The sequence below is a fragment of the Ambystoma mexicanum genome, chromosome 8 (assembly GCF_040938575.1).
Source record: "Ambystoma mexicanum isolate Mex_15411 chromosome 8, UKY_AmexF1_1, whole genome shotgun sequence".
In the NCBI taxonomy this organism is placed as follows: Eukaryota; Metazoa; Chordata; class Amphibia; order Caudata; family Ambystomatidae; genus Ambystoma; species Ambystoma mexicanum.
The window spans coordinates 1,512,915,623-1,512,931,636 of record NC_090929.1 but is presented as its reverse complement, the minus strand read 5'-3'; the positions used below and the strand labels follow the sequence as shown (position 1 = coordinate 1,512,931,636).

General features: G+C 45.4%; 1 protein-coding gene across 5 annotated transcripts in view; it reads right to left on the bottom strand.

The window, feature by feature from the left end:
* The window catches only part of NEURL1 (neuralized E3 ubiquitin protein ligase 1), a 2,006,504-nt gene that overhangs the window by 985,056 nt on the left and 1,005,434 nt on the right, over nucleotides 1-16,014 (bottom strand). The window contains exon 2 of one of the 5 annotated variants that reach the window (XM_069611711.1): nucleotides 4,763-8,966. The exons of the other annotated variants lie outside the window; for them this stretch is intronic. Coding sequence (XP_069467812.1) covers nucleotides 6,562-8,862 — 2,301 coding nt within the window. The 5' untranslated portion in view covers nucleotides 8,863-8,966 and the 3' untranslated portion in view covers nucleotides 4,763-6,561. Of the gene's footprint in view, nucleotides 1-4,762; nucleotides 8,967-16,014 lie in introns of those variants that run through there. 5 annotated transcript variants of the gene reach the window in all.

The following is a 16,014-nucleotide window of genomic DNA, read 5'->3' as shown; positions in this document are numbered from 1 at the left end:
AACTGGAGTCAAGGCCGATCCCATGGTAGCAGGAGTTTCCCTCGCTCCCGCTTATCAGTGTCAACATGCTCTGTGTACCATTGACACCTGTTGCAGCACATTTGGGCTATTGTCCTCGGTCTTACGATTCCCTCTGCTAAGGTTTCGCGTGTCTGTGTCGAAAAGGGCAAGGTTGCGCCTCTCCTTGTCTGCCTCTCGATATTCTCTGCCTTTCTCCTCCTCTTGAACTGCCGGGTCTCGATAGCTGTCTCGTCATGCGGTTTGCCTTGCTCATACTGTGCTCTTTTGCTCCACCTTTTATCCCTGTGGGGAAGGGAAAGGGCCGTCAGGTGTGTGTGAATCTGTCCAATTGCCTGATTTTGCCTGACCCTTGTATTGGGACATGTCAGGTAAACGGCTCTAGTATCCGTCCATTCTCTAGTGTGTTGTGCGAAAGCGTTTGAGTCGGAAAAGGGGGGTTTTGAATGTCCTACGTGGTAGGGTGGGGAAAAGGTGTTGAAAGAAGGGGGATACCACGTCTCACCTGTCAGTGTCCCCCATCTAGGTGATCCTCCCTCACTGGTCCACCCCCAAGAACTGGATCCAATAGCGATGGCAGTGTCCTGGCCACCTGGATGACAGATCCTCTGGGACTAGTTAGTCAGACACCTTCAGGTCTCTCACAGGTGTCAGTGTATTTCTGATGTTGTGGTGTGTCCTGAATGGATAGATCTTTTCCTGTGTTTGAGATAGTTGTTGGGTAAGGGAAGGCGCTGTATTGTGTCAGGAAATGGTATTTTATCAAGAAGGGAGATGTGGTGTGCCATGCTTAAAGTCATCCTGTGGGATTCTCATGGAAAAGCAAATAAGAATATTATAGAAAAAAACAAATGTGAAACGTATAGGATATGTTCAGGACACTGGGTACATTATAATAAAAGGTAATACAAACCTTTTATAATGCACTTGATATAGCAATTTTCACATTCATTATGACTCGATGTTATATAATGTAATGGTAATTACATTATGGTAAAGTATAATGGTAAAGTCAGCCCAGCTGTGATTTTTCCTTCAGATTGAAAGATCACAGCACTAACTCGTGTGCTACTGCAAGGCACTAAAGGACTTACGTTAGAGGCTTTGCCCTTTCTCATAGATGGTCATTTAGGGGTAAAATAGCGGTATACAAATCGTATAAGAATCACTAGAAAATATGTGAATGTCAACCAGTTGTTATGATTTTTAAGTTGCATATATCTTTTTCAATAAATATATCGAAAAATTATTTTGCTTACCGTTGTAGAAGTTTAGCATCAACCCCCACTGACATTATTCTTGCAGTTGGACCGCAGCACAACATAGTACATGTGAGTAAAATCTTGAGTGCATGCAGGAATGAAGAGTGAGGTGAGTGGAAATGTTGGGTGCATGCTGTGCATGAGTGTCCCATGTGTGCAAGTTGAGCCTGAAGCTGAGTGAGGTGAAGATGGCCGGTGGGTGTCTTCATGTCAATGCATTAACTGAAGATTAATAGCAATCTGTAAACAATGAAGTAGCCATATCATATCCCTTTGTAAAAGCGGCTCCAACGTGGTCTGTGCCAGGGGCAAACATTCATTTTAATAGTATGGTTGGTACTGTTAAAACTATAATTAAGACAACATGTGCCAATATACATAATGGGCATATGCTGACATGTCCCTCTTAGATTAACCAGAAGGAAGGTTTATATGCCTTAAATAATGAATATATATCCCATAGATGCAATCATTTTCTGTTTCTTATTTGACGTTACATGGCCCCATTTTATTTGCAGGTATTTTTTCGCTCAATCAATTAATTATATTGCCTTGTTTCTCCCAGAACTCTCCTACATACACTCGACACATATTTGGCTTACATCGCATGAGTTTATATAGTACAATACTCAATTTAAGGTAGTCTCCTAAACTCTCAAGCAGACTCTGAGATCCGGATTTTAAATCAAAACGTACTCAAATGGTCTCAAATGTACCTTATAAGCAAACCCTTCTTATGACAGTGAAAGTACAACGTGTACTTGGGATGTTTCTAGCTATATGCCTGCTTTCTTCAGAGCCTTTAAGAGAGTCAAAGAAGCAGAGGCAAGATCAGGAGTCCCTCGTGGACACCCAACACTGCTCAACTTTCGATTGCTATAACCATCAAACGTCGTCAGAAAGATGTCACAGCTTTCAATCATCAGCTTGTGTAGCCTACAGTCAACCTACAGGAGATACTCTGGGGGATCTGAAGTGAGAAGGGAAACAGGAAGGGAGGGCTGAATTATAGTTTTTAAAATAATGTGTTACCTATACACAATTAATGAAAAGAACAGCAGTCAAATAGGAGTGCCTTTCAAAGGAGAGAGCCAAATGAAAGACAAATGTTGTAGAAAACGCATTCTAAAGGTAGGAAGCATAGGTACCATAATCAACCAAAGCGAAATGGCCTGGTAGACAACCACCAAAGATGACACCTTCACAAACACATAAGGTTCAAGGAGGGGTAGAGCATTCAGGGAACCCAGAGCAAGTAGTCAATCACGAGGAAGTAATTCTGAACTGTGTACTAGTGTGTTAAAGGAAATGTCCGAGCCATAAGAATGAAGGAAGGACTGTCACAAAGTAGCTAAACTGAAGCCACTATCCGCAGATCCCAGAACTATGGTGAGTGCCATTGGTGCAAAGGCGATCAGAATTCAGAACCTAGGCACTAGCTCCTGAGAGATGCTGAGCAAGTGACAGAAGGAGCTAAGAAGCCAAGCAAGTCTGGAAGAACCCCAGTGAACATGGATGTATTAAAGGACGCCACAAATGCTCAGAAATACCCGATGTGGGAGATGTCCAAGAAACTATCGAGGAATAAACCATCAGAGGTCAGCAAAAAGATGGTCCCAAAGGTTAATGCTAGGAGCAAGGACCTAGGCAAATATGGTAAATTGCAAAGTCTAGACAGAGAACAACATACACGTATTCAAGCTTAGAGAGAGGAAGCAAGGGAACCTTAAAATAGAGACATCTGAGAAGGTAAAGGGGGAGGGGACTGCTGAGGTTCAACACAGGAAGGAGGCACTTGACGAAGAAGAAAACATAAGAGAGGTGAAGACAAAGGCCTAACCCAATTCAAAGGTCAGAGAGAAAATTAAGATACATTCTAGACAAAACTCTTCGATACAAGTTTGAAGTGGATGCCTAATCAATCCCAGGGATGAAGGCTTATTGCGTGTTCCAAACAAGAAAACTAGAAAGGAACCACCAATCAACTGCAACAACCAAAACCATAGGCCATACGATCCAGAAACAGAGCAGTCTGTAGTAAAAAGACCACATAAGTGGACTCTCTGGTCACTGAGGAACCTCTCCACACCACCAACTAGACAGTGTGGGTGGATTGTGAAACAAAGGATATTTTCCTTGAGCAGAAGTTATTTGCATCTGGGGAAAGAGAATTAGAAATAAGAATTTGTGCGACAGTCTGCATATCAACAGAAATGGACAGCTGTTATAGACAGAGACTGTGGACCTGATTTACAAAAGCGTTTTCAATGGGATTGCACAATTGTAAAACGTTTTTGTAAATCAGGCCCTTACTGATTGCAAAATTCAAAGGGACTGAAGACTCATTCACCTATGATTTATGCATTTTGATATTGTATTGGTGGCTTGGTTCTCCACATAAATGATACACTACTAAGGGGGATTTCAGGAAGGACACAACAACATGTAATTACCGTAGTGTATGCCTACATGGATAAAGTCAGAGTGGCACAGGCAGCAACACAAAATACTCTTGCAGGAAGAATGAAACAAAGACATACTCACAATCAGCGAAAAAGAAGACATAACAGACATAGACAACACATCCAAGGCATGTGTTGGGTAAATAAAACATGTGTACAAGTGGACTCTAAGAATGTTCATAGCATGTACTAACACGACATCATTTCCAGAAAGATTTACATAAAATGTACAATAGATCAAACACAGCATACATGTGAGAAGCATCTTAGGTCATGTCAGTAAAAAAGAAATTAACACAAACAAAGCAATAGTTCTTGCTAAAACTACAAAGGTAGTGCACTTAAGTGTGCCACAATAATTTGCAGATTTCCCCAAAGAGCAATATATTCCTATGCAGATGACAAGCAGACAACAGAAAAAAGAAATATGAATCATTTATTGGAGAATAAACAGAGAGCAGAAATTGATACACTGCCAGGGTGCAGCATTCTGGATGCTCAGAATGATGGAATAACCCGTTGATTCACCCGTATCGTTAGGGGACTGTCATTTATCATGTGTGGGTACTTTATTAATAAGTGTTAGCTAAATGGATGCTGATCTGAAATGCAAAGGCATGGGCTACGTATCTCTTGTCCACTTGTCTGAGTGGGTTCAGAGGAACGTGAGTCGCCATGGCGAGATGTACATTAGAAGGATGCATTGTTTAGATTGTGGCAAGTCAAGAACTGATACTTGGATGATGTCATTTTAGGACTGCATAACAAGAATGGCAAGACTGACATGAACATTGAATCTCAAGGCAGGGACTGAGTCATCATCAGTGCTCCAAAGAGCAGATGACAGGAGGTGGGAAGGTGATTGGATAAAATGTCCCATTGTTCCTAGCTGCTGCTAGAGTCAAATCTTGGGTGGTGACTGGTGAAGGGAAGCGCCCCCAATTCAGCACGATCCTCCCCGCAATGAGAGACAATAAGGGACTCTCCCGTAGTGGGAATAAGACCAAGACAGAGTGCGGGTGAGCGTAAGTGGGATTTTATCCAAGGATAAGGCATGCAAAGAACTCTGCAACCTACGAGAGCGCTCTGTCTGACAATAGCAAAGACAGGCGTATTTCTAATACAAGAAACGTCATCAGCACCTAAACACTATAGGGGGCACAAGTTAATTGGGATTGGGTATCGTCGACTAACTATAGGTGTTGCTGCAGCATGGTTGGTCTTGGCAAGACGACGTCACTGGTCAGCCTCGTGGGTTGGGTTGGGCCTGGCAGGCCGGCTTGAGGTCATCCGTGCGGTGTTGGTATGCTGGGGCAGCCTGTGACAATGACGAATACCTTTCCTGTCTCATTTGCCCTAGGCCATGCATACTGCAGTTATTCAGAAAATGACATTTAAGTTCTTTGATAAATTGCTTCAGCATCTTATCTTATAAAAATAAACACAACACATGAGGAATGCACCTTGTGAGAGGTCTGGTGGTCGTCGGTTGGGGTGAGATTTACCTGTGTCCTATTGACCGGTATTTTAGGTCGCGGGACGGGGCTCTGGGGCCTGGGCCGAATGATACATGTCTGTCTGCTGCGTTAGAAGTTATTATATAGATGGGTTTCTGTGTCTTGTCTCAATGATGGGGGTCGTCCTTACACGGGGTCAGGATTCTTGGGGGGTTCGTGGGATTTATGAGAGGGTGCTGGTAGATCAGTGGGTTCAACCGTGGGTTTATTACCGTGCTGTAAATAACACAGGTGGCGGGCTGTGGCCTTGGTTGCGGTGCCGGGGCCTCTGACTCTCTGAAGTAACGCCAGCTTGGTTGGGGGAGGTGAGGGAGCGCGGCACAAGTCTTAGCTTTTTTATCTGGCAGGCTTGGTGGGGTGGGAGAGGGAATGGCCTTGCATATATCCACAAAGGTATTTTCCTCGTGCGTTGCTGATCAGTGAATGCAGAAGTTCTATACTGTTTTGCCTTATTTTGACGTTATTTAGACACACATATATATTTCAATTTCGTTACACATTTCTTTAATACAGTCGATTCCAGTACCTTTTCATTACCTAACATTACATTCACTACATTGTGTGCGTATTGTATGTACATTAGACGTTATACGAGGGATATCTAGGTTATAGCCTACAGAGATTGATGCTCGCCGCTTTGGGTGATTCAAAAACATATATGAGTTCAAGTTCCTACATACTATTGAAAAACACTTTTACAAAATAGAGGTTACACGTTTAGTCAACATCTTTCTCCGTGGTTATAGCAGCATTAGTCCAGACCTGGAGGGATATCATATAACGTTACATTTTTATGGCTTATTCACATTTTAAACAGAGGTAGTTCATTAGTACCAATACTTGAATTGTTTTCTACCTTCTTCAGATAGTGATGCTTCAGCTTTTTTCCTCGCTACCCCGGCCTTGCGGTCCGGGTCATACGGGGTGCAATATCACATTGTTACTAATATAATGTTGCCGTGTTGGCGTCTCGGGTTTAGCTCATCTCCGACTTTCTCATGGGAACGCGCTCGCAGCGGATCTGCCAGGGCTGCTGAGGCGACAGAGATGCATGAAAGGCCCTCCAAAGGTGGGGGCCTCGTTACAGTGTGCTGAACTCACACCATGTTTGCTGGGCAAGATGGCGTCTAGGCCTGACTCAATTTTTGGTAAATGCAAAGACGGGGTGCGTGTGGGCAATGTCGTCGGCGGGCGAATCCTCCTCCACCTGGGCCCGGGTGGCATGAGGGGGCGTCCACCGAGTCATGGTCCTCACCTGGGGAGAAAGCTGTAGGTGAGGAGGGCCTCGCGGCCAGTCCTCCCCTACATTTCCCCCCTTTCGTTACTTAAAGTAACGAATTTCTTTAGCTCTTCCAATCTTCTACATTCTTGTTCCTCTAACACTGCACCATCCCATGCAGGGGTTCCTTTTATAGGCATCCATGCTCTACACACCCCCCTTAAACTCTCACCTCTCCTAGCATACTCATCTGGTGTACATGTTAAATATATACAGTCGCCAGTTTCTTCCAGATCTACCCAGACCTCCTCATACCATTCCAGTTCTACGTCTCGTGGTTCTTTGATAGTGGTGTGCCATAGTTTATCTACTATGTACTTATCACGGCACATAGGCACTAACTGGTACCTGGGGGTGTTGTCTGCTCCTGTCTGCACATGTACTTCTTGTGTTGCTTTAATTGTACCACCGGAGTTGCCCATTGTCACCATCATCATTGCACCGTTAGGAACTGCGTTAGCACAACATCGGAGGCCCACCTGGCACAGGCAGAACATCACAAGGATGATCACCACTATTGGTATCAGGAACTTCATTGTCACTCCAAGCCATGAGGGAACCCAAGAGAAGATATTGTCGAACCACGAGCTATCCTCAGCTCCACCTTCCATTTTCATCTTCTCGCCCAGGTTATGTACTGCTTCGATAACGTGGGACAGGGACCCATTTTCTGCATCTTCGGAAGGTACGAACGTGCAGCACGCACTTCCTATTTTTCGGCAAACACCTCCGTCGATCGCTGTTAACAGGTCTAGAACATACCTGTTCTGCATGGTCATTAGTCGCAGAGCTCGTAGTTCCACCTTTATTATGTTGAACCCTTCTTCAGTGTCATTGGCCAACTGGATCAGTTCCCACCGTGTGATCTGGAGCCATTTTGCATTTGCTCTTGCTTGGACACTGGATACTAGCGAAGCAAAAAATGTTTCCACGGAGCTGAACAGGCGATACTTGTCTGGGATCTGTGCCAATAAGTCAGATGATGATTGTGATATGTAGTTCGAGGTTCGCTTATTCCGTGAGAGCTCTTCTCCTTTCCCTCCGGAGGACAGGACATCAATGTGGCTTTCTGGAATCACCATTAGTGTTGAATGCAAAGTGGCCATTGAGCAGCTACCACTCCATGATTGGGGGAGGTGCAGGTACGCCTGGTTTCCGCATACCCAGTAGGTGTCCATTAGTGCTGCTGTCCCTTTTTTCATATCTGGGATGGTGAGAGTTTTGTTACAGTTCGTGTTCGTTCCCATTGCCATTTTTCCTTCTCCCTTGAAACATAGTTCGTTTTGTATTTCACTTTGTAGCTTGAAGGGTTTCTCCATCGCTGTTACCCATGTTAGTTTAGGGATGTGTTCTTTCCATATTGGCAAGCACGTTCTTTCCATCCACCGCAACTTGTCCGGTTGGACACCTTTCAGTGCTTCTGCCTTGCACAGCACTTCTTCGTCTTTCCATTTGTTTTCGGAGAACAGTGTCCCTTGTATCGCAAAGAAAGGTTCTTTAAGACAGATCACTCCAGACGCCTGCGAATAGCACGTTTTGTTGTTCTGTAGCATTCTGAAAGAGACATCGTGTGCTTGGAAAGTGTTCTTTATTCTACACAGCGTGAGATGAAGGAGACATTGGGCATCCACAATGGGCAATTCTCGTGGCAACAATACTTTAGGTGTGCCTGATGCATGGGGGATAAGTGAGCAGACATAACAGCTCTCATTGGTTGTTTGTTTGGCTGTTGTGCTCATATCTGCATACCATTTATTTGCTTGGTGTGGGTGTCGTGGGTCTTCCATTTTGTCTAGCCCTAGTCCATAATACTCATCATACCCTTTCCCACCAGTCTCTCTTCTCCGCCTACTTTTCTCCCTTCTTCTGTACCTTCTCGTTATAGTAGGTGAAGAACCAGGCCCCCCTTCCTCCCTCCCACCCCCCTTTTCTAATTCTTCATATAGGGACTTGTGTTCTGTCATCATAATCACTTTTCCATCCTCCTTAATAAACAAGAGATCGTTGTTTGAAATTGGGGCGGGAGGGATCGTGTGGTTGTTGTATGTTCCAGGTTGGGACATTGTGTCATTATTTACATTTTTGGTTCTCGATTGTGAGAGGACAGCAGTGGGTGGTGTAGTATAGTATCCCCACACAAAGTGTGATCCATCCCAGATCAAGAAATCACCTTCTTTGATACCTACAGTCGGAATTGTTTTCGTTCCAGGGGCAAGGGTGGTGTTGCTCCCCCCTCCCCCCTCGTTCATCTCGGTAGAGATGAACGCTATAATCCAGTGTAATACCAGACAAAACATTGAGATGAAGAACACGATAGCACACATTGATAAACCACATTCAAATCAATATGTTAATCTAGCCACTAACATTTCTCTAAATCTAACATATCTATTAGTTGCAGGCTGCCCATTCGATGCCATGATAAATCCTGTTTGAGACACAAGAGTTCATTAAATACAAACATGTAAGCATTTCCACGTTGTAACGTTTCGGTGATAAAATATAGGGTTGGGTGAGGGAGGGGGTGTGTTGACAGACAAGGTAGCTTTTCAATCATCATTATTCGTACCTTACTATATATATATATAAATAATAAGAAACATAACATTTTAAGAACAACAATAATAAAAACATCTTAAAGAGCACAGTGGGAAAAAAAAAAGAACCCCACGCAAAACTTTCAAAAATTGTAATAATAAGAAAATTTACATATACATGTGTACATGTTTTCGTCCAGGACATTTGTTGCGCGCTTAATTGTGCTCACTGTTCATCTCATAAAGCACACAAAATTCCAATCATTCATTCCGCACAACTTCATCGTCCGCTGTTGCCTGTGCCTCGTCCTGCACCTCACTTTCCGCAGCGCTGTAAGCTTTACGTACGTCTGTCAAATGCACCCAATATCGTAGGCCCTTCACCTTTACTGCTGTAGGTGTGCAAAACACTACCTCGTAGGGGCCATGGAAACGTGGTGCATTCCACCTCCGCACAAAACTTCTGACATATATAAGGTCACCAGGCATTAGTTGTAGCGGTTTTTCAGGCAATTTGTCTGGTTCAGTTGCGTTCCCCTCCTCTCTTGTAGAGGGGGGGGCTAGTTGCTTTGCAATTACGCGCGCTGCCCGTGTCAGTTTTCGCAGATATTCTGTGAACTCCTCCCCCAATATAGCTGCGCTTCTGTGTGCATCAGAACGCTCACGGAGAGGCGAATGCGCTGTATGCATTCTTCTTCCCGTGACGATCTCGTGCGGGGACAAATGGTGATCCTTACTTGGCTGGTTTCGCAGTTCAAACAAGGCCAAAGGCAGGCAGTACATCCAAGTCTTTTTAAGGGAAAAACAAAGTTTTGATAATCTGCTTTTTAACAGGCCATTTATCTTTTCCACGACGCCATTACTTTGAGGATGATAAATCGAACATAGTTTGTGCTTTATTCCCAATAATGTAGTCACTTCTTTAAATAATTCATTAACAAAATGCGTCCCGTTATCTGAGCCAATAACGTCGCAAATTCCCCAGCGCGGAAACACTTCCCGCACTAGGAACTTCGCGGCGCCCTTCGCGTCAGGGCGGGCACATGGGCCTGCCTCCACCCACCTCGAAAATGGACATACAACCACAATCATGTATCGAGCCCCGTTACACCTTTCTCCCATATCTACATAATCAATGTGGAGCTCTCTGAATGGGCCACTTGGTTTTGGTATCGTACCCCTTAGTGTACGCAATGTCATACCTGAGTTGTAAATTTGACATGTCGTGCATTCTAGAGCTAACCTTGTGACGTGTTCCTGGAGGCAAGGTGCAAACCAATTTTCTTGTATCTCTGCCATTATGTGTTTCTTTGTGTTGTGTGCGGGAAAGTGTAGTTGTTGAAATGCTATTTCTAACAGCGTAATTGGCATTACCACTTTTCCTGAACTCTCTTGTCGCCACAATAAATCAGTCGGCGATTTGCTGCATCCTCTCTTAGTCCACAGCAATTTTTCCTCTGCACTAGCTCCCTCTTGCAGCTCTATTATCTCCTGTGTGGACATCATGTTGTATCCTGTGGGGACCTCTTGTCTTGCTGTGTGGTGCAACATGTACTCTCCTATTTCACCTTTTTGTAGATATGAAGCTGCTTTGGCAGCGGCGTCTGCTGCCGCGTTCCCCAAAGATACAAAATCTGTATTGGTGGTATGAGCTTGACATTTTACGATGGCCACTGCCGTGGGGTCTCGCAGGGCCTCAATCAGTTCTTTCAATAATTCTGCATGCTGGACTGGCGTTCCGTCTGCTCGTCGGAACCCTCTCCGCCCCCACCGGGCCAACCCACCGTGAACTGTTGTTGTCATGTATGCTGAATCTGTATATATGGTCACTGCGCACCCCTTGGCGGCATGCAATGCTTCTATTAGCGCTATTAGTTCTGCTGCTTGCGCTGAATAGTGTGATGGGAGGCGGTGTTGTACTAGTATCTCATATTCATCTTCCTCTAATCGTACCACTGCCATACCCACATGCTTTTCTCCTGTCTCCATGTCTATTGATGCTGACCCGTCCACAAAATACACCTCACCCTCGGTCAGGGCATTTTCAAAAATCACTGGATCCTTACTGTCGTCACCTGTGTACGTGGCGCAGTTATGGTTTTGCATATCCTCTACGGTGCATGCCTCTGTGATGAATGTGGCTGGGTTCACTGTTTTACATCTTACTATATGGATGTTAGCGCTGGACAGTATTATCTCATATGCTGTGGCGCGTTGTGTTGTCAATGTGCTCTTTGTTCGCTCTAATATTGCAAAAAGTGAGTGTTCCACAAACAGTGTCACCGGGCAGCCCATCACTATCGTGGCACTTTTTTCAATTGCGAACGCGGCTGCAGCTAGGGATTGCTCGCACGCGAAATGACCTTGCATTACTGCGTCTAGGGTGCCGCTATAGTAAGCAAGTGGTTTGTGCCCTAAAGATGTTTTCTGCGTCAATACTGCTGTCATCAGTGTTCCTTTGCAATGTGAAAATAAGAAAAATTCGCGCCCATAATCTGGATTTGCTAGTACTGGAGCGCTTGATATCAGCTCTTTTAGTGAGTTAAATGCTGTGTTCATCTCCTCTGTCCATTCTATGTGTTTGTGTTCTTGTTGTGCTTCTTTCAGTGCCTGTAACAAGGGCCTTGTGTACGCCGCATAGTCCAATATCCATGCTCGGCAATAGTTACACATACCCAGAAATTTCTGCATCTCTTTTACTGTTTTGGGCTCTCCAATTGTTCTAATCGCCTGTGCCCTGTCTGGTATAATTCGCTTGCCATCCTTTGATATCAACTGACCCAAGTATAGGACCTCTGTCAGACAGTATTGTAACTTCCCTTTATCCACCTTGTATCCTTTGTTGGCCAATAATGTCAAAAGTGTTATTGAGTCCTGTCGGCACTCTTCCTCCGCCTGTGCACAAACCAATAAATCATCAACATACTGAATCACTGTGCTTTCTACAGACAAATTCCCCAGATCTTCATGTAGTACCCTGTTAAATATACTTGGGCTCTCGCAATATCCTTGTGGTAGTCTGCAATGTTCGAACCTCCTTCCTCCCAATGTAAATGCTGTCAAGTACCTGCTCTCTTCCGCTAAGGGAATCGAGAAAAATGCATTTTTTAAGTCAATTACTGTGAAGTGTGATGCTACTTTTGGAATGTTGCACAGTATTGTCGCCGGGTTCGGGACTAAAGGGAACTCTTTCATTACCACATCGTTCAGTGGGCGTAAATCTTGTATCATCCTCCACGAACCCCCCTTCGCCTTTTTGATTGGGTAAATGCATGTGTTGCATGGGGAGTTTGAGGGCACTATTATACCCTGTGCTAGCAGTGCATCGATTGTCTCTCTGATCCCTTCTTCTGCTTCTCGCGACAGTGGATATTGTTTCACCCGGGGTAGTATTGCTCCCTGTTTTACTTTTATCACCACAGGCTGAACTTCATGCAGCAACCCTACATCGTGGGGGCCATTAGTCCATAAGTTAGTGGGTACTGAACTCATGTCCTCATCAAAAAATGTGTGCGGTGCTCCTACTACCGCCATTAGTTCAACCTTAGTTTGTCTGGCTGTAACTACAATGTCGCAGGGCATTGCCAGTTCCATCACTATTTCACCATCTCCCTCAGTGTCAGAAAATAGCTCCTCGTCAGAGAGCTCTCTCAGCGGGATATTTGCATTTGTACACAATACTGTCCGCCACTCACACCCTTCCATGTCAATACCAATCACACATATTCTGTTTGTCGATACATGTATTGCATGCAAATCCAACGATAGTACTGTCCCAAGAGCAGTGTCAGGGCTTGCTATGGGACGAAAAAGGAATTCTGCTGGGATCCTCCACTCCACCCTTTTTAGTTCTGGTACTATGAGAGCCAATGTTCTCATACCTTCGACAAACATCTCCTCATTTCTCGGTACCCCTCTGATCTCTTTCATGATTGTGTGGCCGTGTATTACTGCTAATATGCGGAGGGGGCATATGCCTGGCGTTGAACATACGATACCGCTCCCTGTGAATGATATTGTCATGTTTAGTTTGCTCAAGAGATCTCTCCCCAGTAAGTTGATGGGAGAGTTTTCATAGTACAGTAAGGGTGCTTTCACTGTTTTACCCCCCACTGTCACATCCAATACCTCTGTGTAAGGAACTTCAATTACAGCCCCAGAGAACCCCTGCGTCTCTAACGTTCTATTAGATAACGGGAACCGGCCCTCTCTAATGCATGATTTCTCCGCTCCCGAATCCACCATGAAAATGAATTGCTTGTCTCCTATCTGCGCTCCTATCAATGGTGCCTCTGATGCATTGTGGGTCGTAGACAGTACTGGACACGCAAGTGCTCTCTGTGGGCTGTCCTATGCGAGGTGTCTCATTGCCCCCCCTTGATCGAAAATGTTCCCCGAAACCACTGACACTCCACTGTAAGGTGCGGGGGCGGGTGCTCCATTAGCTACTGTGGCGAAAGTGTTACCAGGCGTGTAGTGCACATTGTCATTATTCTGTGGGCTGGTTTGTGTTCGGTACTGATGTCCGTGCAGTTGTGCGTTATTCCTTTGTACTACATTGTCTGGTTGCTGGTATTGTCCCATGGGGAGGCCGTAGGGGCTTCCTGGATGGGGGTGTCCGTATTGTTCTATCTCTTGGGAACCGTTGTTTTGTCTGCTCCTACATTCTCTTGAGTAATGCCCCCATCTCCCACAATTCCAACAGCTCCCCTGTGGACCTCTGGGACCCTGCCACCCATTTCCTCCCATTCCTCCATACCCTTGTCCTCCTCTTCGACCCCTGTACCCACCTCTTCCTCCTCTTGGGGCCCACTCTTGCCACGTTGGACCTCCGTTCTGCTCCTGCTCTGTCCACTGTCGTTGCCCTTGTCCTGCCCAATTCGCTGCTATTCTTCCTTGTATTGCTATTTGCCCCTCCTCTCCTTCCTCTCCCTCCCGTATGAGTGGGAGTCCCGCTACCGCGGCTGCGACCTTCACCAATTTTGATTGCACCAACTTCGCCTCGTCCGCCAACCTTTTCTGTGCTACTTCCCTCTCTCTTTCTTTGATCCGTTTACAATGGTGTATTATTATGCTTTGGATCTCTGGCCAGCCTTTTGCCTCAACGCCTGCTATTTTATCTAGTGCCTTTTGCACTTCCTTTGGGAGCCCTCTCTTAATAATGAAGTAAAATAGAGACGTGGATTGGTGCCAGGGCGTACCTGTTTCCGCTCTCCACATCTCCTGCACCCGGAGAATGTAATCCATAGCGTCCTCCCCGTCATTCATGGTACATTGCATTACTGACTGCAAATCAGGGGTATCCGGGAAGGTTTCCCGCAGTGCGTCCCACACCCTTGCTCGCACAGTGTTAAAAGAAGCCCCATCATGGCGATCACACTCTAAAGTTACAGCTGGAAAACCCGCTTTAGCCCAAACTCTGTCTGCCTGGTCCCCTACTGCGGATACTAGTAGGCTCTTCACATCGCCTACTGCCAGCGGTATACCAGCGGTATGTTTCTCAAATGCATATATCCACTTGCTTGCCCCTCCTGACAGCTGAGGCAGTGATTTCATTAAATTAGCCTTATCCATCTGAGCCCACGGTATATAGTTTGGCCTCCTGCCCCCTCTGTGGAGTAATGGGAGTTGTAATTTCCCTTTTACCGTTGCAGCTTCCTTTTCCTTAGTCACTACTGACTCCAATGACGCCATCTTCCCCACTCTATTTCTTAGTCGTCCCATCCATTCATCTTCTATAGTCTCCAGTGAACAGGCACCATCTAGCTCCTCGCCTTCTCCTCCTATTGCCATGCTCAATCTATCGCTCTCATCCACCCCTCCTCTGACATCACATAACAAATCCTCTCTGATCCCTCTTCCTCGTGATACATCACCAATGCTTCCTTCTGCTGTCCCCACTTCTATTATTCTTGTCGGTTCTTCCTCAATTCTGAACAGTATTTCCCCCTTTTTCCATCCCTCCTCAATTTGTCTAGTTTCGCTTGACGCTCTAGACGTGCGTCCAGATTGTGTAGGGGCGCATGCTGTGCGTTCACATATGTCTTTTATTCTTGAGAGTTCATCTCTTGCCACTGTAAGCCTCGACTCTAAGTCACTCGTTAACTTCTCTATATCCACCCTCTGTGTGCCTCCCTGGGCGCGCTCTCTGGTGTTTTCGTATGGTGGGGGTGCAGTTGGCCTCTGTGGTGTGCTGGTCGACGGGGGAGGCACATAAATCGGGTCGCTATATCCTGCTGCAGGGGCTGGTTTAGGTAACATTGGGTACAACATAACCACCTCCGCAGGTTGTTCTGTGCTTACCTGTTCCTTTTCCTCTCGTGGAATCATTAGTGGATTGTCTGTGGTGGAGGGTAAATCAATATTTGGTGCTGGGGCTTTGGGTGGGGGTACTTCCTCAAACAATCTCCAGAGATCTAATATCTCCTTCCTATTCTGCCATTTTTTCCCCTTATACTTGAGGCGAATACATGTACATACCATATCAAGAACGCTTTTGTCAAAAGACCCTCCTTCTGGCCAAATCTGGGGCAACCCCTCCCCTTTCAATTCTGTTAACCATTGATCATGATATTTATTTATGCGTTCAGTATATCCCGGCAAGCTCTTACAAATGTGTGACAAGGGAGTTTCAGCCCCCATCCTCTAAATTGCTAGCGCTACCGCGTTCGCCTTCGTTACTTTTGATTAGGTGTAAATATGCGTATGTATACCTTTATGGCACAGACAAGAGCGGACCTCTCAAAATTATCACCCACTGTAATTCACTGCACAAATCTCTTCTCACTCACCATATCTCATCTCTTTCCCATTCTCAGGCACTCTTATGTGATCTCACTTGTAATTGATCAAGTACTGGTTATGGCCACACTCTCTGACACCACCTCACGGCCACCTGTTCGTCTCTAACACTCGTACGGTGCGCGCACCCTTCACAAT